Source organism: Agelaius tricolor, unplaced genomic scaffold (assembly GCF_023055355.1).
Source record: "Agelaius tricolor isolate 1412-34295 unplaced genomic scaffold, bAgeTri1.0.p SCAF_17, whole genome shotgun sequence".
Taxonomy (NCBI): domain Eukaryota; kingdom Metazoa; phylum Chordata; class Aves; order Passeriformes; family Icteridae; genus Agelaius; species Agelaius tricolor.
Genome location: NW_027269277.1, coordinates 18,713,525 through 18,736,236, shown reverse-complemented (window position 1 = coordinate 18,736,236; position 22,712 = coordinate 18,713,525). Strand labels below are relative to the sequence as shown.

General features: G+C 53.9%; 1 protein-coding gene, 2 long non-coding RNA genes and 1 other non-coding gene across 5 annotated transcripts; 3 read left to right on the top strand and 1 right to left on the bottom strand.

Annotated features, from left to right (window-relative positions):
* Positions 1 to 1,625: 1,625 nt before the first annotated feature.
* LOC139597430 (ras-related GTP-binding protein A) lies at positions 1,626 to 13,116 on the bottom strand. 2 transcript variants are annotated; one of them, XM_071442778.1, is made up of 10 exons: positions 12,711 to 13,116; positions 12,159 to 12,192; positions 10,071 to 10,170; positions 8,910 to 8,976; positions 8,048 to 8,270; positions 7,528 to 7,623; positions 6,661 to 6,783; positions 4,338 to 4,429; positions 3,428 to 3,543; positions 1,626 to 2,090 (listed from the first exon to the last, which is right to left on the bottom strand). In XM_071442778.1, the coding sequence occupies exons 2-10, from the start codon at positions 12,183 to 12,185 to the stop codon at positions 1,993 to 1,995; spliced, it is 942 nt and encodes a 313-aa protein (XP_071298879.1). In that variant the 5' UTR covers positions 12,186 to 12,192; positions 12,711 to 13,116; the 3' UTR covers positions 1,626 to 1,992. The 2 variants fall into 2 exon arrangements, with proteins under 2 accessions (XP_071298879.1, XP_071298878.1); XM_071442777.1 differs by having other exon boundaries at positions 12,729 to 13,115.
* LOC139597431 (uncharacterized) lies at positions 2,233 to 2,747 on the top strand. Its single transcript, XR_011681602.1, has 2 exons — positions 2,233 to 2,568; positions 2,669 to 2,747. It is a non-coding gene; the product is annotated as an uncharacterized lncRNA (long non-coding RNA).
* Positions 13,117 to 13,191: 75 nt separating the features above from the next.
* On the top strand, positions 13,192 to 14,675 carry LOC139597432 (uncharacterized). Its single transcript, XR_011681603.1, has 2 exons — positions 13,192 to 13,347; positions 13,892 to 14,675. It is a non-coding gene; the product is annotated as an uncharacterized lncRNA (long non-coding RNA).
* Positions 13,404 to 13,475, top strand: TRNAE-UUC (transfer RNA glutamic acid (anticodon UUC)). The gene has a single exon. It is a non-coding gene; the product is annotated as a tRNA-Glu (tRNA).
* Positions 14,676 to 22,712: the final 8,037 nt, after the last annotated feature.

Here is a 22,712-nt window from a genome sequence, read left to right as displayed (position 1 = left end):
GCCCCACAGCAGCTCCCAGGGAAAGGAACTGGGCCAAGGGGGGATTTATTCAGGATCTCAGTGACATTGGCATCAAGTTTCTCCTCATTACAAGGTCAAGTGCTGAAGGAAAAGGCTGGATCACAGCCACCTCATCCAGGTTTGGGATGTTTGTGTGAGAAACATCTGGAGCAGGCATCAATATTTTTTGCTGAGGGCAGGAGCTGCCAGAGAAAGTGGGACGAGGGTGACGAGCCTGATCTCCCAAATCTCCCTGCTCAGAATGGAAGGGGCCAGAGCAGCCACCAACCCCAGGCTCCCAAAAAGGCTGGGATCTGCTTTGGGAAGGGACAAAGGACACACCTCGGTGCCATGGGAGCAGGCAGGGCAGGTGCTGTGACACAGCCACCTGTGTTTGTCACAGGCTGTCACTCGATGAGCACAGTGGCACCTTGGCCACAGCAAAAGGACCACGCTGATTCCAACAGAGCCCCCATATCTGTGCACTTCAGGAAAAGGGATTTGGAATGGGAGAACAGCAGAACTTCACTCCAACCCCACTGGGGCACTGTCCCAGGAGCACCAGCCCGGCCAGGATTTGACTCCTGACAGCTCTGGCCATTTGTCCCTGTGTCACCTGCCCCCCACTCCACATCCCCTTTGGCATCATCCCACTTCCATGTGCTGCTGGGGTTTATTCCCTAAGGAAACCCAGCGGCACCTCCTGTCACCATGGCAATGAGCAGCATTCCCACCGCTCCCAGCAGGTGCCCAAAGCTCCTGAAGCCCTTCCCAGTGGGATGAGATATCCCAGAGGTCCAACCCAGCATCATCCTCTTGCTCCGGGCCAGGGTACGGAGTGTGGGAAGCTGTGACATTCCCAGCAGGGGCTGATCCCAGGCACGGGGCAGCTCCAAGGGGGAACAGCGGCTGTGTCAGCGCTGTTCCACGATTCCCACTCCAGGTATTCCACACCTGCACCCCGGCAAACACAACCTCAGCCACTGTCTGGCCATTCCCAGCTCTGCAGGGGCTCCCTTGGAGCAGCTCCTCCCCACGGGGACGATTCCCATGGAACTCCCCCAGCCCGAAGCACGGCAGCTGCCGGGTGGGCGGTGCGAGACGCGGCTGTGGAATTCCAGGAGGATGGAGCGGGGCTGGGAGCTCTTGTGCGGAGCCCCCAGGTTCTCCGGCCCTTTTATCTCCTCGTTCCCCCTCCTGGACTCAGGTTCTCCGGCCCTTTTATCTCCTCATTCCCACTCCTGGACTCAGGTTCTCCGGCCCTTTTATCTCCTCGTTCCCCCTCCTGGCCTCGGGGTCTCCGGCCCTTTTATCTCCTCGTTCCCCCTCCCGGACTCGCCCCGGTGGGTTTGTCCCCTCCCAGCGGGTGTGTGGGCAGGGATACAGGGAAGAGCCAGGCACGAAGGCACCACACCCTTTTTCACACAGTAATTTGATGCAGCAAGAGAGAATAAAGGGAGGGAGATGCTGCCAAGCGATTCCCAGTGAAACTCTGGACTGGCTTTCGGCCAAATCCCCCCAAAACCACAAAAGGAGCCACCCAGCCCCTACAGCTCCTGCTTCCCAAAGCTGCCTCGGGATTCGGGAGAAAGCAAACCCACTTTGTAAAACTCTCAGATCTGAAATCCCTGGTAGCAAAAATTTATTTCCATGACCAAAGATGAGGAGAAATTTATAAACTTTTTCTAGCAACCATCCAAGGAAACAGTAAATATCCCATCAGCCGGCAGCAGCGCCTCCAGGAGGGCTCTGCCACACCCCCTGCGGGCACATCACCCTCCTGCCTCCTTCCCCACCCTCCCGTGCCAGGGAATCCGGGAAGGTCCGCGGCGGATCCGGCAGCCTCCAGCTCTAGTGTCCAACGTGATGAGGAGAAAAAACAAGCAGCACACTCATTTCAAAGCCCAACAAAGACATGGACAGTGTTAGATTCTCCTAAAAAGAAGTAGTCCCGGTGTGTTTTTTCTCCCCCCAAAGCCCCGGTGCCTGGGATCAGCGCATGAGCAGGCTGTGCTTTGGTCCATCCACCCTCTCCAGCTTCTCAAAGTGTTTCCTGGCGTTCCGGATGTTGATCAGCGTGGCCGCGGAAGCTGTGACGGAAAAGGGACAGGGGAGATAAAAAGAAGTTAAAAAGGGTGAGAGTCACCACGGCCTCAGGGCTGCCTGGCTCCAACAGCTCTGTCTGCAGGCGCTGGTGAATCCTGCTGCTCCCAAGCCAGGCAAAATCCACAGCGGGATTTTGGGCAGGGAAAAATTTAATGTGAGATGGTGTGGGCAAGGTTTAAGGTGGGATGGTCTGGGTAGAATTCAATGGGGGAACATCTGGGCAAAATTTGATCTGGGATGGCCTGGGTAAGATTTAATGTAGGAAGGTCTGGGCAAAATTTTGTGTGGGATGGGTAAAAAGTAAGCATGGGAAGGTCTGGGCAAAATTCAGCATGGAATGGTCTGAGCAAAATTTAATAGGGGAAGATCTGGGCAAAATTTCATGTGGGATGGGTAAAAATCAAGCATGGGAAGGTCTGGGCAAAATTTCATGTGGGATGGGTAAAAATTAGGCATGGGAAGGTCTGGGCAAAATTCAGCATGGAATGATCTGAGCAAAATTTAATATGGGACGGTCTGGGCAAAATTTCATGTGGGATGGGTAAAAAGTAAGCCTGGGAAGGTCTGGGCAAAATTCAGCATGGAATGGTCTGAGCAAGATTTAATGTGGGAAGGTCTGGGCAAAGTTTAGTGTGGGATGGTCTGGGCAAATTTAATGTGGGATGGTCAGGGCTGTTGGCTGATCCCAGAAGAACATGAGGAAAAGCTTCTCCCAGGGAGAGCTGCTCATCCCAGAGCTGCTCCCCAGCCCAGCAATGCCCAGGGATCCCAGAGTGTCCCTAATTCCCCAAGGAAGGAGGGCAGGGAAAGCACAGCAGCAGGCCTGGGGTGTGCTGGGCAGTGTCCCTGGAGCCCCTGAGCTCCCAGCAGGAATTCCAAGAGCTGTGTAAACAGGGATCTGCTCCCAGGGGCTGTGGGCTGGCACTGCTGCAGCTCCTCCTTGGGATAAATAGAGGCTGCTAAAATTAGAGCCTGTCCACCCAAGACAGCCCAGCAACACCCAAACATGAGCCAGCTCTGCTTCCTCCCCAAAAATCACCAGGGCTGCCAGCTCCCAATGCCCAAAATAGGCTTTAGGCACGACCTGCTCAGCCAGGTCTGGTTTGGTGGCTCCCTGTGACAGCAGCAGCAGCAGCTCAGCTGTGCCACCACCACCTCTGCAGGGTGCTGCTCACACTCATCCCTCTCTCTTAATCAATTCTGTAATTAAAAACTCATTTTTCAAGAGAAACACGGTTTAAGCAGGACTAATTCCAGCTTTTTTTAGGTTTTTTTCTGTTTTTTTTTTGCCCCAAGCAGGTTTCTCTTGGCTCTGACTTACGTATGGAGGGATCTGACATGACCACCATCACGTAGGTGTTGGATGTGAAGATGTCAATGAAAGCAGCAAAGTTGGAGTTCCTGACCTCCATGCTCTGGAAAGAAGCTGCCAGCTTACTGAAAAACAGGGAAATAAAGGGGAAAAAAGAGTGAATGAAGAGCTTTTGTGCCCACATGGCCAAAATCCCTGATCTGAGCTGTTGGGAACAAGGAGGAGCTGGAATTCCCACTTGGCAAGGTGTGGCTACAGCAGGGCTTTGGCTGGGCTTGGTTTTAAAGGCAAATTCCTCAGTTTGGGGCCAAATGAGAACAATATCAGCTGCTTGTGCATTGAATGAAGGAAATTCCAGACACAACCCCTCTGACCAGGCCTGCTCCCCATGGATACCAGTGCTCAGCCATTCCCAGCTGGACACTCTGGATGAGCAGCACAAATAAGCATAAAATGGGAATATCTGGAGACATCTGAACACCTGTAAACCCCCCCAGAAGCTTCTCCATTCTATCCAGCTCCACACACCCTCAGAATTAACCTGGCAGTGGAGCCTGAGGGCTGTGCAAAGCCAAGCTTCCCACTTTTCCACTGCAAACAGGGATAAACAGTGCCTGCAGCCCCATCCTCCCCAAGCAGCCTGTGGGCCTGGGCTGGAGCAGAGCTCTCCATTCCCAGTTTCCAAGAGAAACACTTCTGATCACTTCAGCCCTGGAATTCCCCTGCCTTGATCCAGGAGAAGGAGGTCTGGAACAAAACAGCTCCAAAGCTCTTCCACCATGAGCCAAGGAGGATGTTAAATGAACATTTAAATGATTTGTGTCCCAGCAATATTCCAGCTGCTGAGGAGTCAAACTGGGATTCTCTGCAAAGAGCTGGAATAGCCCTGATGTGCCCAGTGCTGATGGGAGCAGCTCACCTGCAGCTCAGCTTGAACTGTTTGATGATGTTGCTGATCTTCTCAAACCTGTGCACGTCCCGCTGCTCCTTGCACTGGTAGTGGGAGATCACCTGGAGAGGGCACAGGCAGTCAGGGATCCCAGCCCAGCCCTCCCACAGCAGCTCTGGGAATGCCTGGGGAGCAGGGAGGATCCCCTTTGCCTCTGGCTGACTGATCCTGGCAGTTCTGCAGAAATTCTTGTGGGGTTTTTGTGGAGAAACTCAGTGACAGGATCAGCACACCACGGATGGCACAGACCTGCAGGTGACACCACTGTCCCCTGAGGGCTTCACCTCAGCAGCAATTTACATCTTGATCCAAGAACAGGTGGAAACAGAGTAAAAAATGTGTCCATCCCCTCAGGAATGGGCTGAGTGCTGTGATGGATTTTCCCTCCCATCCTGCACAGGCAGTGATCCCAAAGCCAAATCAAGCTGCTCCTCCCCAAGAAAAGCAGCTCAAAGGCAGCTGCTTCCTTGGGAATCCCTTCTCCATTCCCTCTCTGACTCCAGTCAGAGCAGAGGGAGCAGCCCTCAGTGCCTGGGTGCCAACACCCAGAGGGTCTGAAGGGCTTTAGGAGCCCTTGAAAACATCTCCATAAACATTCCCTCCGAGCTGGTGGCCCCAGGCCTTTATTCCTCAGCCACATGGAGTGAGAGCTGCATTTCCTGCCCACACAGCTCCATCCCCACAGCAAACCTGACAGCAATCTCTTCAAAACCTTAGGCCAGCTGCTTTGAACTCTTCACAATCCCAAAATCAGCTCTCACTGGACGTGTCAGGAGCCCTTGCACAGGGATCTGGAACTGCTCTATTCAGGGAGTCACATTTAACAGGGGTTTTTTTAGGGTTTTTTCCCTCTTTTTTTCCCTTAACCACCTTAAACCCAATTAAACTTGCCCAATTATTCCCATAAGCACAGTTTTAGCCACATTCAAGACTTGCAGTTGCCAGTGTTCAATTTCCTTCCTAAACTTCCCAGATAAGGTTTTTCCACTACAATTTAAACACAATTTCAGAATAAGATTTCCCAAAGAGATTTTCACAGGAAGATTTCCCTTCAAGAGAAGAGAGTCCTGAGAGCGTTTAAGTATATAAAAAAAGGAAGGAGTTTTTTAACAAGTCACCATTGCACTTAAATTAAGCACACAATTTTTGAAGCAAAGATAATTTCTTTCAGTTTAAAATGTCCTTGTAACAATCACACTGTCACACACCCCAAGGTGGAACTATTCATTATCTCCAAAAGGTCAAAAAGCAGAACTTGCCAGGCATGGCAAGTGTTTGTTTCTGATAGTTTAAGGAGGAAAAAAAAAGTCATGGCTCCTTTCCCAAATTCCCTCCATCATTTCCAAATCACCAGCAAGGAAAACACTCCAAATAATTCAAGTATTTCCTTCAGCTCAGCAAGAGTTTGGTGTAAAGTGTGAAGAGCCCAGCCCAGCAATCAGAATATGGACAAGAGTGGTTTTATCCAGCAGCTTTGCAGTGGGATTGGAGCACAAGGACCTGGAAAAGCATCACAATCCCATGGCTGACCCCCCATCCATGCTCTGGATTTGCAGAACATCAAAACCCAAAAGAAATCAGGTCCAGCTCAAATGCCCCAGCAGGAGGAAGTGAAAAGGTTTGGTTGTGAAGCTACAAAAGGTTCCTGCCCTGTGCAGAGGGGGATTCTCAGAGCAGTCCCACCACAATGGGGACATGAAACACTCCCAGAGCCTGCAAGAGGAAACCCCAACCAAAGCTCAGCTCAGCTGCTGCAGGGGGGAATTCTGGGATGGTCCCACAGGATCCCAGCAGCTGCTGTCAGAATGCCAAGGCCTGGATCAGGGCACTCTGCACTGGGGCTGGCACCTCCCAGCTTCCATGGAATCCCACAATGGCTTGGCTTGGAAGGACCTCAAAGCTCATCCAGTTCCAACCTGACACCTCCCACTGTCCCAGGCTGCTCCAGCCCCAATGTCCAGCCTGGCCTTGGGCACTGCCAGGGATCCAGGGGCAGCCCCAGCTGCTCTGGGCACCTGTGCCAGGGCCTGCCCACCCTGCCAGGGAACAATTCCCAATTCCCAATATCCCATCCATCCCTGCCCTCTGGCAGTGGGAGCCATTCCCTGGGTCCTGTCCCTCCATCCCTTGTCCCCAGTCCCTCTCAGGAGCCCCTTCAGGCCCTGGCAGGGGCTCTGAGCTCTCCCTGGAGCTTCTCCTGTCCAGGTGAGCACCCCCAGCTCTCCCAGCCTGGCTCCAGAGCAGAGGGAGGGAAAGGGAGGCTCCACCCAGGGAACCCTTGCCAGGAACTCACCAGGAACGTGGCTCTCTCAAACAGCAGCACCTCGTCTGCCTCGATGATCTGAGCAAAGTTCCTCAGGTTCATCTCCAGCTGCTGCACGTTGGGGATCAGCTGATAGACAATGCTGGACCAGGCCTGGACAGGGAGACACACAAAGGTCCCACCAGCTCCTCTCCTCAGCCTCTCATGAGAAATGTGCTCCCAGAGGGATTTTGGGCACTTCTGGGTGCTGACAGCTTGGGCAAGGCTGAGAAGCTTCTCCACCCTCCATGCCCAGGTCCCAGAGGGAGCCCAGACCTGAGGAGACCCTTCCCTGGCTCCAGCTCTTCTCCAGCAGGCAGAGAGACTACAGTGCTGCTGAACAGACTTAAATCATCCCTGCTTTAAGCTGGGAATGCTTCTGTCTCCTTGTCCCACTCGAATTCACAGAGATCTTTAATCCTGAGCAAGGTCAGCACACAGATGGACACTTGGCAGCTCATCCCTGACCCAAAGTTCCACCTTATCCCAACAGGCCAGGAACAAGCCCAGGAGGGGCTGGGGATGCTGGGATCAACATCTTTGCTCATCCACACTCGGTTTTTCCAAGCTCAGCCTCCCATCCCTGCCCAGCTGCTGACCCAGGTGTGGGGCAGTGGCAAACTCACCCTTCCCAGAGCCAGGGGGATATTTGGGATCCCTGTCTGCCAAGTTCCCAATATTTACCACATGCTCCTGACTTTTTAAAATTAATTAATAAACCCAGGATTAATTTGGGTTTCACTGCCACCCCGCAGAAGCAGCAGCTGCAGAGCTGAACACACCAACAGCAGCTCCAGGGATCCTCCTCCTGCTCTGCTCCCAGTGGGAAGGCAGATGTGGAGAGGAAGCTGCACCAACCTTGTAAAGTGTCTCATCCCAGATGGAAGTTCTGAAACAAACACATTCCAAGGGCCGGGAAAGGCGCTTCAAGTCTTCCTCACGCTCCTTAAAAATCTGGGGAGCAAAGAGAGTTGAGGGGTTGAGTGAAATGTTCCTGCCTGTGCTGTGGCTGCTGTATGGATTTATGGGATGAGTTTCACATGGATCTCTGGGACACTGCAGGGGAGAGTGGCCAGGAACCCTCCCAGGGAGCAGCAGGGCCAGGGATGTCTTGCTGCAGAATCCCAAAATCGTTTGGGTTGGAAGGAGCCAAGGTGTGCTGGGAGCTCTGGAACCAGGCAGGAAAGGCTTTTCTTGTCCCTAAAAACCAGCACTGCTGTTCTCCACTGGATTCTAGCATGACACACTTTAAAAGAAGGCAGGAAAAGCTCTGAGGACATCTGAGAAAGCCTTCGAGGAACAGCCCCTCGGGGCTGCCTTTGAGGTGTGACCCACAGGGCACAGGGGATGCATTTCCATGGCAATGCCAGCTCCTCACCAGATCCCGCTGGTCCTCCTGCACCAAGTCCATCTTGTGCACCAGGCAGAAGATCTTGGCATCAGGAGAGTTCTGCAGGATGGCCTCCAGGCAGGACTGGTAGTAGTGCATGTCCTTCTCCAGCTCCCTGCTCTCCACGTCGAACACGTAGATCAGCACCTCCACGTTGCGGAAGATGTTGTCCCTCTGGCTGGTGAAGTAGTTCTCCATGAAGGTGTCCTGGCTGAGGGGCAGAGCAGGACACTCCCTTTAGGGCAGCTCCTGCCTGGCACGCTGGGTTTGTGGGAAGCTCCTCCTGCCAGGAGGGCAGGGCTGGGATTTGGAGCTGCAGCCCCCACTTGGGAGGCCAGGCTGGGGCTGCGTGCCCTGGGCATGCCCAAGGAAAGCTGGATGCTCCTGGAGAGCATCAGCCCCCCCAGTCCCACAGGAAACCAAAGCTTCCCTCATGTGCTGCTGCTTCTGGCCTCAGGTTGGCTTTAAGGAGCTGTTTGTGAAAGCCCACAGCAGCAGGAATAGGTGAAACGTGACCCAAAGCATCAGTTCAGCCTTAAATCCCAGGATTTAAATCTCCTTTAACTCTGGCTGAACATGACTGAGATGGTCCAGAGGCCATGGAACTGAGGAGGGGACACATTCCTTGAAAAAAGCTGCTTCCAGGAGCCACAGGATCAACCTCCAGCATGGCCTCTCTGCACAAATCCCACCTGGATGGAGCTGGAGTGAGCAATTCCAGCACCTCAGGACAGCAGAAGGAGCATTCCCTTGGCACCACCTCATCCCAGGGAGAGAAAAATCCCCCCTGCTCCATCCCTGATTCCCCAGAGCCTCCCCCAAAGGCTGGGCAGGAATAATCAATACCTACCCTCCACAGTCCCACAGGTTCAACACCAGGTTTCCCAGGAATCTGACGTGGGAATGCTCCACATCAACTGCAAAGAGACAGCAGGAGCTCACTGACTGCACCACAGCCAGGGCAGAGCTTGGGCAGCCAAAAATCATGGAAATCAGCACCAAATCATGGAATGGTTTGGGCTGGAAGGGATTAAAGGCCTCATTCCAGCCCCTGCCACCTTCCACTATCCCAGGCTGCTCCAAGCCCCATCCAGCCTGGCTCTGGACACTTCCAGGGATGGGCATTCCTCAGAAAGCAGCCCCAGTTTGTAAAATCCCACCAAAACCCCATTTCCCAGAGGAACTCAGGCTCCCTGCCCACTGCTCTCCTGAGAAGTGCAGTAAGTGTTCCCCTTCACTCACACACTCCCTGATCCCTGGGATATTGTAGGAATGACTGCAGGGCTCTAAGCCATCCCTGACAAAATAAACCAGGAACACAGGGAATGTAAACTTCAGGAAGAGGCCAAATCCATGGCAAGGAGGAAATGCACACCAATCCCTGACCTTAAATCCACACTGGCCCTTCCCAGTGAGAAGCACCAGATCCCAACAACTCATCCACCTCTCCCAGAGGAATCACTTCTTGCTCTTTCCCAACAAAGGCTTTGGAAAGGGAAGGAAAGGCATTCATTAAACCCAGTGCATCATCCTGCCAAAACCACGGGGGCAATGCAGGATCCCTGTGCTGGAGATCCCTGCAGGAGCAGGAACATTCCACCAACACACAGGAGGCTCTGACAGGTGTAGCTGCACCACAGGCTGCTTCCTGATCCCAAAAAAAGGGAGTTAAGGATAAAAGTTTAAGAATAAAGCAGCAAAGGCTGCTTCCTGATCCCAAAAATAAAGAGTTAAGGATAAAAGTTAAATAATAAAGCAGCAAAGGCTGCTTTGTGACCCCCAAAAAAGGGAGTTAAGGATAAAAGTTGAACAACAGAGCAGCAAAGCCGATCCCAGCGCTGCCTTTCCCTTCCCTCCACTTCCTGCCTGTCCCTGGCTGATCCCGAAGCTCCCAGCAGGGTGTGGCAGCTGCAGGGACACACCCAGGGGACCCAGGGATGGCTGCAGGGAACGGCCCCACCCCTCTGCTGAGGGCTGGAGCCCCGGCTGTGGGAACGGGGCAGGTCCTTACTCGTGGCCCCCAGGCGCCGCGTGTCCCGGGCGATGTAGTTGGCAAAGATAATGGATCTCATGCTGGTCTTGCCAGACCCACTTTTACCCATCAGCAGCACCTGCACACAGGGAAAGAAGGAAAAATGAGCTCCCACAGAGCACTGAGTCCCCCCCCAGCTCCCTCGAGCTGACATCTCAGTGCCAAAGGCACTGAACACAGCACTGGCACAGTCCAGCTGGGAATGCACCAGGACAGAGGCAGAGAGGAGCACGTGGGGAGCAGGACAGACACCCCAAGCAGTCCTGGGTGTCACTGAGCCATGGCCATCCCACCTCCCTGCTGGCCTTGGTTCCCAGGCCATGGTCAGATTGAACACTTTTCTCCAAAAACATGGACAGGACCTGGGAAAAGCAGGAGCTGCCTCCCCATTCCCAGCCCCTCCCACCTGAGGCTTTGGGGGCACCAAAGGACTTTAAAAGATGAGGAACAGCTTTGTCTCGACCCCTCCAGACCAAAAACAACCAATCAGCTCCTGGTTTTCCACCCCAAACACTCTGTCCCAACCAGAGAGGGTGGGAGGGACCTTAAAGACCTTCTAATACTGCTCTTCCCACAACATGACTAGTTTTCTTTTCCCTAAATACCAGGGAAATTCCCAGTTTCAGGTGCCAGAAGACCAAAAAAAGGGGAAAAGCAGATGAGACAGCCCAGGTCAGCATTCCCAGAGCAGGGGAGACCCTTTATGGCTCCAGTGATGCCCCTCCAGAGGAGACTCTTGGCTCCATGATGTCCCTTCCCTGCAGAGCTCAGGGGAAAGGAGAGGCAGCCAAAAAGCAGGGAATGCTGCTGGGGGTGGGGATGAGGGGAGACAGTCACACCAGGCAAGGCTTTACATTGTGATCTAAAAATAAAAATTAAACAAAACAAACCCATCAGTGGCAGCCAACACAGCGCTGCTCACAAAACCCAGCTGTTAAACAAGTTCCAGTCACAAAGCCAAATGCAGCTCCTGGCAGCAGCCCTGCCAGTCTGCCATCCAGGAGGGATTTCAGGAGAGCAGCCCAGTGAGTGCTGCCCAGCTCCCACCCCCACCCTGGGCAGCAGGGCAGGAGCTGGGCACAAAAGGCAGGCACAATTCCCCAGGGCCATGTGCTCAGCTCATCCCTGCAGCAGCTCTGGGCTGGGAGCACCCTGGCCACAGGGACGCTGCCCACAGGCTCCAGGGGTAGGCAACAAGGAGTGCTCCTGGCTCTTCCACACCCAGGAGGGCTGGGGAGGGCCCCCAGGATGCTGCCCTGTCCTGTCCTGTCCCCTGAGCTGATCCCAGAGAACAGCCAAGCTCTTATTTCACAGCACCAGCACAAAATCCCAGGCAGAAACTCGATCCCAGTCTGAGGCACGGCCCAAACCAGCCTCAATTCCCAAAGTTTAGGCTGCAGAGGCCTTGCAAAGGGGTCAGACAGCAGCACGGAGAGCCAGGCAGGGAACCTAACCCTACCTCACCATGGAGAAGCAGCCAGATATTCCTTTAAGAGCTCTGGACGTGCTCCTGCTGGGATACACCCACCCCTGCCATGCCCAGAGCTGCTGCTCCTTCCCCACGTGTTAAATTTCATCCTCCTGGAGCCCTGAGGGCATTGGGGCTCCTGGGACACCTCGGGAGGGTGGCCCAGGGACCGGGGAGGGACAGGAGCAGATCTTCCTCCCTGAGAACAGGGTTTTGCAGAGGGTTTTGCAACAGCCCCAGCAGCGCCCGGGGAACAGCAATTGCTGGGGAAGGCTCTGCAGGAACCCAGCCCATCCAGGCCAGGATTAAAGCCAGGTTTAACCCAGCCCATCCAGGCCAGGATTGAAGCCGGGTTTAGCCCAGCCCATCCAGGCCAGGATTAAAGCCAGGTTTAACCCAGCCCATCCAGGCCAGGATTGAAGCTGGGTTTAACCCAGCCCATCCAGGCCAGGATTGAAGCCGGGTTTAATAATGCCTGGCACCTCCAGCAGAAGATGCAGCACTGACTGAGAGGCACCAGAGCCCCAGCCGAGGGATGGATCCAACAAGCGGCACTCATGGATGGGGATGGGGAAGGGAAACACCCTGTCCGTCCTTACCTTTTTCTTCATGGCTGTGCTTGGCATCACACACCTGCAGAGAGAAGCCCACTTTGGATCGCTGCTTCCCACACGCACAGGCTCCACTCACCAATCCCAATCCCAATGCCAATGCCAATCCCAATGCTGATGCCAATCCCAGGGCCGATCCTAATGCCAATCCCAATGCTGATGCCAACCCCAGGGCCGATCCCAGTCCCAATGCCGATCCCAATGCCGATCCCAATCCCAATGCCGATCCCAATGCTGATACCAATGCCAATGCCAATCCCAGGGCCGATCCCACCCCCGGTACTGGGGAAGCGCTGACACAGTCCCAGCTCCCCTCCCCCTGCTCCGGCCCATGGGGAACTCCCGCTGCTGCCGGGAAACCTCCGGCGCTCCCGAAACCACCCGGCCCGGCTGGGGTGGCTGCGGCCGGGCCGGCAGTGCCTCCGCAGCCCCTTCCTTGCCTCAGGATGCCCGCAGCCCCTTCTCCCGGCACGTCCTTCCGTTCCCCCGGGATTCCCCGCAGCCCCATCCCCGCGATTCCCCGGGGATTCCCCGCAGTACTGGGCCGCGCCTCGGTACCTCCGGCGGCGATGGGCGGCTCGGGGCCGGCTTGGGGGACGATGCCGGTGGGACCCCCGGCACCTGCGGCGGCTCGGGGGACGCTGCCGGTGTGAGCCCCAGCAGGTCGGGCGGTGCGGGCCGGAGGCGGTGCGGGGCTCGGGCCGGTGCCCGGTGCGGTGCCCGGCGGGCCGCAGGCGGTGCCCGGGGCGGTGGCGGCGCCCGGTGCGGTGCCCGGTGCGGTGCTCGGCGGGCCGGAGACGGTGCCCGGGGCGGTGCCCGGTGCCCGGTGCGGAGCCCGGCGCTGTGGCGGTGCCCGGTGCGGTGCCCGGGGTTACCCGGGGCTGTGGCGGCGCCCCCGTCCCGCCCCCCCCCCCGCTCACGGGACCCAGCGCTCGGCGGCCGCCGCCGGTCACGTGAGCGCGCACCCCTCCCGCCCCGCGCACGCGCGCGCCCCCGTTGTCACGTGACGCGGGCGCGGGGCGACCGAAGCCCCGGCCGCCATGTTGGGTGAGGGCAGCGTCTCTCTGGCAAGGTGGGGGCGTTTATTGGGGGCTTCTGATGAGTCCCGGCCATTCCCGGTGACTCCCGGTGTCTCCCATGGAACGGCAGAACAGGATCCGGCGGAACCGCTCTGGTGGTGAGCGGGGCGGCAGTAGCTCTTTGCCGTGCTCGGATGAACTGCTTTTCAGCGCCTCCCATATGGTCTAGCGGTTAGGATTCCTGGTTTTCACCCAGGCGGCCCGGGTTCGACTCCCGGTATGGGAAGCATCGATTTTTTTTCCTGCCAGATCGGGAAACACTCCGCTCTCCTTTCCTATTTTTCCGCACGTTCTCCCTCAAAACTCCTTCGACACTTGATTTTTGCACCTCTGCGGTAAAATTTCTCGGCACTAGGAGCCCCCTGAAGCCGTAGGAAGCGCTTTGCCACTGCAAACCCAGCCTCACACCTATTTAAACCTTTAAGTGCATTGGAGCACAGAGGCCCCAGCTAATTAACGTGCTGTTAATTGGCTTTTCCTCTCTTTTTTTCGCAAGCAAGAAAATTACTGCTTGTGTCCCACGGTGTGTTTTAAACCACCCTAACTTCCTCAAGGCAAATAGGATTGTGCTGAAGATACATATTTAGAAATCCACATATGATGTACAGATTTATACATGTGGGGGCTCATTTATTGCTGAAGGTACTCCTGGCAGCTCCCCCAGACCTGTGGACTCAGAGATGTGCTGGGGTTTCCTGGATTCCAGAGATCCTGGGAGCTGCTGCTGCTGCCACGGATCCGGGGCCATCACCTTGGGTGTCCCCTCCACAGAGCCATCAGTCACCTCGGGTGTCCCCTGAGAGCCATCACCTTGGGTGTCTGTGAAAAATGCGTATTTTATGACTGGCTTTTTGCAAATAATAAAAAATAATATTATATGTGTTATGTTAGAAAGTTATGCTGTGTTAATTTTCCTAAATAGTGTGTTAAATATAGTTTTAGGTTATAACATAATGTTAAAATAGAAACTATGGTACGTAGGATACTTTTTTTTAAGAGAGCACTCGGACCGAGATAGCAGCCACAAAACACCTAAATCTATCAGAGAAAGACAATTTATTGCTCCATTATCAGAAGAAACGAACTTCTTCCTGCCTTGCTCAGCCCTGGAGACACCATCAGGATTCAGAGGAAGAAGCTGACACTGCCCAGACAGAATCCTGTGTTTGAATGGAATTGATGCATCATGTATGAGGTGTATGAATATGCAACAGGCTATTGCTTTTAAGGGTTAATCCTCTGTTAACAGTGGGTCCTTTTTCGGGCTTATTTTGCCCAGAGAAGGTACTCGGACTGTCTATAACTCCTTGTTTTTATTGTCTCATATTGTCCTAAATCCTAATTGTCCAAATTATTATTACTCTAATTACATTGCTATTTTTATAATCATTTTATTACTATTAAACTTTTTAAATTTTATAAACAAGTGATTGGTGTTTTTCACAGTGTCCCCTCCCAGAGCCATCAATCACCTCGGGTATCCCCTTCCAGCCTCATCACCCTGCGTGTCCCCTCTGAGCCTTGTCATCCCCCTCAGTGCCATCACCCTGTGTCCCCTCAGTGCCATCACCCCGTGTGTCCCCTCAGTGCCATCACCCTGTGTCCCCTCAGTGCCATCACCCCGTGTGTCCCCTCAGTGCCATCACCCTGTGTGTCCCCTGAGAGCCATCACCCTGTGTCCCCTCAGTGCCATCACCCCGTGTGTCCCCTCAGTGCCATCACCCTGTGTGTCCCCTGAGAGCCATCACCCTGTGTCCCCTCAGTGCCATCACCCCGTGTGTCCCCTCAGTGCCATCACCCTGTGTGTCCCCTGAGAGCCATCACCCTGTGTCCCCTCAGTGCCATCACCCCGTGTGTCCCCTCAGTGCCATCACCCTGTGTCCCCTCAGTGCCATCACCCCGTGTGTCCCCTCAGTGCCATCACCCTGTGTCCCCTCAGTGCCATCCCCTCAGAGCCATCACTTCCTCGTGTGTCCCCCCTCAGAGCCTTGTCCCCCTCTCCCTCCCTTGGCACCTGGCAGCTTCAGGCAGCTCCAAGGAAATTCCAGCCTGGCAAACCTTGGACTGTTCAATGGGTGGGAAAGGCAGTGCTGGTCCCACAGGATTCCAGGTTTTGAAGCTTTTTTCCCCCCATTCCTTAAAGCTTTCAAAGCAAACATGGACGTAAAAATGGGTTTGGATTTCTCCTTTAAAAACCAGGAAATATGTCAGGAGAACACCTATCCCCCTTCCTTCTTGCACTGGACTTTAACAAGTGTTTTCTATTTACATTTCAAATATTCTTGTCAGGCCCTGAAGCCCAAATTGCTGTTTTGTCTGACTCTGGGTGTGTTCGTGTTATACTCATGCAAAACAGATCCCAGGAGAAGCTGTGACGGTAACTTTGTGTCCCCTAAAACTGTGCCAAGGTCCACAGAATTTGGAGCCATTTTACCTCTTTGCTCCTCTTGCTGAACTCTCAGATATCCCAATTAAACAGAAAAAAACTCCAAGTTTGATTAGCTGTGAAGGGGGAAGAGAGTAAAATGGGTTTTTTTCTCTCCCACCCCCCTTCCTTCTGGACCTCTCCTCTATTTTTAAAGCAGATTTTTGAAGAAAACGGTCCAAAGTCAGAATATTCAGATAAAATCTGTCTAATTCCCTGATGTTCTTGCAGGAGAACAACTTGTCTCCAATTTTGGAACTCAGTTTCTAACTGAGCTGCACAATGACAACATTCACTTGCTGCCAGCAGCTGCTCTGAGCTGTCCTTGTTCAGCACGAGCCTTCTGCTCACAGATCCTCTACACTCAACTTGTTAATTTTTGAAGTTTTATTGGCCAGGTTTTCACTGAAGAACCCAAAAGCTGTAAAAAGTGCAGCTCAGGGGCTGTGCAGAGATAACCCCTCACTCCAGGAACCAAGTGCACCCCCTGCACAAGCACTGAGCGCTTCAAACTCCTGCTTTTGTGACTGTGGCAGACCACAAAGAGCTGAAGGAGGTGGAGCTCAGCTCCTTCCTTGACAGACTGCCCTGGATTTGGGATTTAGGGCTGTTGGCACGGAGCTATAAAGATCAAGGCACCAGCATGCCCTTCATCTTTAGCAGCAGCTCAGGAAAGCAGGCAGGAAGTTGTGCTCACTCCCAAAAATATCCCAATTTATAAATTCAGCCCACAAGACAAAAATAGCTTCACCAGCAGGTATTGTTTAATTCAGGAGTGCTCTGAAACAAACCAGTGACCCCACAGAATCCTTACTGTCAAGGAGAAAAACCCCAAAGTGAGCTGCCAAAACCCAAAGACTGAAACATTTTGTGTAAAATGTGCACAAAAAGCAGCCTGGGGTTCACTGCTCTGATCAAAGCTGTACTCAGGGCTCAGCAAATGTTCCAAGGCTCTCCCTGCCTTCACTGAAGGGTTTTCTTCACACAATGAACATTTCCATCGCTTTTAGGGAACAGAGAGCCACAAAATGAGCAGGAAGGTGTTTCACACAGGCACAAAGTGCTCCCACCTGTCCATGCCCAGGGAAATGAGGCACCTTTAGAGCTCTGGGCAATTCTGAACCAGGAGAAGTCACCAGCCAGGCCTTCCTTTGTCTCCCTGGCCCACCCTGACTGCAGGGGATCAATAAATGTTATTTAAATGCAGGGCAGCAGTGCCCTGTGTGCAGCACTCAGTCCTTCCAACGCCCCAAAAATCAGCAAAATCCTCTGAAGGACGTGAGGTGGGCTGAGGGTGTGAAGGCTTTGTGTCAGTGCTGCTGTGGGTAATTAGCACAAAGTCATTAATTACCAGACTGGTTTGGGCTGGAAGCACCTTGAAGCTCATCCAGCTCTGCCCCTGCCATGGGCAGGGACAGCTCGCACTGCCCCAGGGTGGCACTCCCTGGGCACACGGTGGTGGCTGTCACAGCTGCTCTGCTGCTCCCCTTCCAGCTGCCCCTGTCTGCCCTGGCAGGAACTCTGAGTGTGCAGGGGAAAGGAGGGGAGCAGGGATGATCAGAGGTGGGTGCCTTGTGTCCTGGATTGCCAAGCAGATTTTATTCTATTTGCCATCTGTATGGCAGTTGTCTTCTGTTCAGTGGGCAGTTTTCCTTATTGTTGGAACCCAGGAAATTCTTCTGGCTGCACTGGAGGGCTCCAGCCCCTGCCCAGGGGGCTCAGAGACCTTGGCACAGAGCCCCAGACCCCTGTGCCTTTGATTTAGCCCTTGGAAAAAACAATTACCAACCTTGTATGAAGAATTATAAGCCACGAAAGTTTAGGTAGAATGAGAGTGAATTTATCATGGGGTGAAAAAATAGATTTTTGGGGTTTTTAGAATGGGGTTCGGGGGGCAAGATGGAGGAATCTGGGCCTGTCCAGCCTTTCTCCTTCTTCTTCTTGGCCTCCATCTCCTGCTGTGATGTTGGCACTCACAGATTGGTTTAGAGTAGAAGCTCACTGTCTAACACAGGTGATAGGTATTGGAAAGTAACTGTAAACATTGTACACATAATTTTTAGTATAAAAGATAACAACACCGCTCCAAGGGTGGGCAGAGTGCCTGGAACTGTCCTGCTGAGCGGACCTCGGCAGGACAGGAGAAAGAATTTTATAGATAAGGAACAATAAACAACCTTGAGACCGAAAAATGAAGAGCCCTGACTCCTCCTTTGAGTGCTGGGCTGGGAAAAGAGACTTTTTAACACATCTCGGGGTCACTGTGAGCAGCAGAGACCCAAGACCTTCTCTCTTCCACACCCACTCCTCCCTCTGGGGGACACCTGCTGATAACAGCCATTGAATGTCTCTGCATGGCTGATAAGAACTACAGCATCCCACTGGGAGATGTGAGCCCAGAGGAGGAGCCAAGCATTCCTACCCAAATAAAATCTGGAGATTCTGGAACACCAGCACAGCTTCTGCACTGGATTCCCCAGAGGAACAGCAGCTGCCTCTTGCCCTGGATCTTCAGAGGAAGAGACTGCACCTTTCTCCAGGATCCCTGCTCCAGCAGAACCAGCCCTGACACTGCAGGAGGCCTGAGCCACAATTCCAATGGCACTGCTGCCAGCACCCTGACCCACAGGGTGTCAGGTTGTGTTCTGACTCTGTCAGTGTTGGTTTAGTTTAGTTTACTGCATTTATTTTATCTTTTTATTTTCTTCCCTAGTAAAGAACTGTTATTCCTGCTCCCTTATTTTTTGCCCGAGAGCCCCTTAATTTAAAATTTATAGCAATTTGGAGGGGGGGGAGGTTACATTTTCCATTTCAGGGGAGGCTCCTGCCTTCTTTAGCAGACATCAGCAGCAGAACAGGGTTTGGGGAAGCTCATCATGGATTAACCACAGCCTGGAGCAGCTCCTTGACCACCTCCAATTCTTCCTTTGGAGAGCATTTGTGACCGGGTTTCTGCCCTTCTCCTGCTGCCTGCAGCTCTGGGACACGAACAGGACTGCAGCTGCCTCAACCAAACCCAGCCTGGAAAACTCCCCCAGCACCAGCACCAGCACAGCGCCAGCCTCTTCCACGGCGTGTCTCTCAACCGAGATTTGTCACCCACAAGTGGCGACTCTTTCCTCTGACCCTCCTAAAGCCACCGTGTGACCCCTGGGACGCCCTGGTCCAGGTCCCGGAGCCCAGAATCGCTTCCGGAGCCAAAATGCTCGCGGAGCCCAGAACTGCTCCGGAGGCCGGGGCCGGGGCCGGGGCCGGGGCCGAGCCCGGAGCCGCCGGACCGCCCCCGGAGGCCAGAACCGTCCCCGGAGCCCAGAACCGTCCCCGGAGCCGCTCGCGGTTCGTTCGCCGCCGCTTCCCGGAGCAGGGCTCCCCCTCACAGCCCCTGTGACGTCACCGCTGCGCCGCCGGCTGCGATTGGTCGCTTCTATTCCCGCGCCTGCGCACTGGCACGGCTGAAGCGGCGCTTCCGGGTTGCTCCGTCCCCCCGCCGCTCCCGGTGCCCGTGGTGCCCTCAGTGCTCCCGGTGCCCCCGGTGCTCCCGGTGTCCCTGGTCGGGCAGTGCGGCCCCTCCGCCGCCCGCGCGGTGTCTGAGGCGGCCCGGCCGGGGCGGCGGACACGGGAGCGGGCGCTGCGCGTGCGTGAGGCGCGCTGCTCCTGGCGCCCCCTGGCGGCCGCGGTCGGGGCCCCTCAGGCGCCGGGAGCCTCCGGGGCGCTCCTGTCCCTGAAGGATCGCTGGGGCTGGAAAAGCGCTCCGGGGTTATCGAATCCGGGCTTAGCAAAACCGGGGTTAGCAAAACCGGGGTTAGCAAAACCGGCCTGTGGCCCGTCCCCACCTGGTCACCAGCGCACAGTGTTCCTTGGCCACCTCCAGCGATGGGGACTCAAACCGCACCGGGCAGTTCCAATCCCTGACCGCCCCTCCCATGGGGAAATTCTGCTGATTTCTACCCTGACCTGCCCTAGCCCAGCCTGAGGCCGTTCCCTCTCCTCCTGTCCCTGTTCCCTGGAGCACAGCCCGACCCCCCCGGCTGTGCCCTCCTGGCAGGAGCTGTGCAGAGCCACAAGGGCCCCCTGAGCCTCCTTTGCTCCAGGCTGAGCCCCTTCCCAGCTCCTCTCCAGCCTCAGCCCCTTCCCAGCTCCTCTCCAGCCTCAGCCCCTTCCCAGCTCCCTCAGCCTCTCCTGGGGCTCCAGCCCCTTCCCAGCTCTGTTCCCTTCCCTGGACATGCTCCAGCCCCTCCAGGTTTTGCCAGGGTTATCCCAGAACTGTCCCCAGCACTGGAGGTGCCCCAGCAGTGCCAGCTCAGGGGATGAGCACTGCCCTGCTCCTGCTGTCACACCATGGCTGGCACAAGGTGCCCTTGGCTTTGCCCACCTGGGCACACCTGGGCTCCTGTCCAGCCACTGTCCCCAGCACCCCCATGGACTTTCTCAGTTTTCCAGCCCCACTTCCCCCAGCCTGGAACATTCCATGGGGACCCAGGGGCAGGACCGGGCACTGGGCCTTGTTGACCCTCACAGTTCTGCTGTCACCCCATGGATCCAGCCTGTCCTGATCCCTCTGCAGAGCCTCCCTGCCCTCCTGCTCTCAGTGCAGGGATCAGCATTTGGATCCATCCCTCATCCATCCCTCCATCCATCCCTCCATCCCTCCATCCCTCCTGGCAGAGCAGGAATTGGCTGGGTGGCAGCCAGGTGTCCGTGTGCTGCTGGGTGTGGCCCCACCGGTGACAGGGACATTTCTGTCACTGCAGTAACCCAAAGCTGGACAATTTCTGTTCCTGTCTCCGGGAGAGCACCGGGGTTGGGCCTGGGAGGAGTCGCTGCTCCAGGAAGGGATTTCCAGGGCAGGGATGAGCGCAGGCAGCAGCAGAAGGAAGAGGCTGTGCAGGAGCTGCCCTGTGCTGCTGACCTCAGCTGGGCTCCGAAGCGTCCCAGCACCTCACCACAAGAGGCATTTTGTGGTTTATAGTGAAAAAATCCCTTTTCAGCGAGTCCCCAGGTGCTCTGTCCCATCCCACCGCCCCGAGCAGAGCAGAGAGATGGAGCTGAGGCAGGAACACCCCACAACATCTCATGGCTGGACTTGAGCCAGGATTTTCCCTCCTTCTGGAGGAGGTTCTGGGTCCCCTAAACTGCCTTTCTGCTCCATTATTTTATCCACTTAGCAGGGATCCCTCAGAAAATCCTGTTCCCCTCATGTCACCTGGCACCATTTGTTATCCTTGGTTCCATCTCTAGAGCAAACATAATCTGTGAGATTCTGTAAAATTTAAGCATCAGTTTTTACCAACTACTTTTTCCTTTTCTTTTCATCTTTTCTTTTTTCTCTATTTTCTTTCTTTTCTTTGTTTTTATTCTGCTTTCTCTTTGTCACATTCTTTTTCTGTTTTTACATTTCTTTTTGTTTTTAATTTTATTTTTACATTTTATTTTCCCATCTCTTTCCCTTTCTCTTTCCCATCTCTTTCCCTTTCTCTTTTCCACTTTCTTTCCCTTTCTCTTTTCCATTTTCTTTCTCTTTCTCTTTTCCATTTTCTTTCTCTTTCTCTTTCCCATCTCTTTCCCTTTCTCTTTTCCACTTTCTTTCCCTTTCTCTTTTCCACTTTCTTTCCCTTTCTCTTTCCATTTGCTTTCCCTTTCTTTTTTCCTTTTTGTTTCCCTTTCTCTTTTCCATCTCTTTCCCTTTCTCTTTTCCATTTCCTTTCCCTTTCTCTTTTTATCTCATTCTCTTTCTCTTTCCCATCTCTTTCCCTTTCTCTTTTCCACTTTCTTTCCCTTTCTCTTTCCCATCTCTTTCCCTTTCTCTTTTCCACTTTCTTTCCCTTTCTCTTTTCCACTTTCTTTCCCTTTCTCTTTTTATCTCATTCTCTTTCTCTTTCCCATCTCTTTCCCTTTCTCTTTCCCATCTCTTTCCCTTTCTCTTTTCCAACTCTTTCCCTTTCTCTTTTCCATTTTCTTTCCCTTTCTCCCGTCTCTTTTTCCTTTTTCTATTTATTTTTCTCTTTCCTTAAGAAAATATTTTAGCACACCACTTGCTGTTTAATGCACAATTCAAAATTTTTTGGAAGCAGTAAATTCCACATTTAAGCTTTGATTATTGGATAGGGAGTTCCCCAACACCCTTTAGGTCAAATCTCTTCATTTGATTCGCATTTATCTCTAAAAACCACAGATTGATTATCCAGGGTTCAAATTCCACCCTCTTTGCTGAGGAGCAAAACTCTCAGACCAATCCCTAAAATTTTACTGGAAAATGCAGCTTCTCACTCATCCACGTTCTGGAGCTGTCCCATGGGAAAATCTGCCAGGAACAGGGAGTAAAATCTCCTGTAAAATATCCTGTAAAATACCCCCTGACCCTGAGTTAGGTCAGCAGCTGTGCCCTGGGAATGTCCAGATTGCCTTCCCAGGGTGTGAGAACAGCTTTGGCCAAGGTAAAACCCCCTCTGGTGCTTCCCCTCCCTCAAAACCACCCAAACCCCCAAATCTGAATGGGATGAGTTGCATAAATCAGGATTAAAATCACATTTAGGGCATTTGTGCCTTAACCAGCCTGGGTGAGATGGAATCATGAACCGGGGGTTCACTACAAACCCCAAATTCCCTGGAGGTGAAGGGTTGGCCAGGAGCTGGCTCCTGCAGGGACAGGGGGTGTGGGGAGGGCCCAGTGCTCCCCCTGATCTCTGCACGTCAGTCCAGGCCCAAGGGGCCATGGGAGCTGCCCAAAGAGAAGCTGAGAAGTGAATTTTGGAGTCCTTGTGCTCACACGTATCCAGAGCCTGCAGGGAGCAGGAATTAGAGAGAGACATCCTGTGGGATTCATTCTCTGAACCTGAGAGAAGCAGAGAAAAGAATGATTAGAACAATTCCTATCTCATAGGCTGCTTGTGTGTTGTACCAAAGCAGAATGCAATATGGAGATTGTTTACCCCCAGTGATAGGGTTTTGTTTCCTTGGCCTGGCAGGGCCTGTCAGGGCCAGTGTGCAGAGTGTGGGTCAGCAGACAGTCAGGAGATTCTGGGCAGTTGAGTGCTTGTG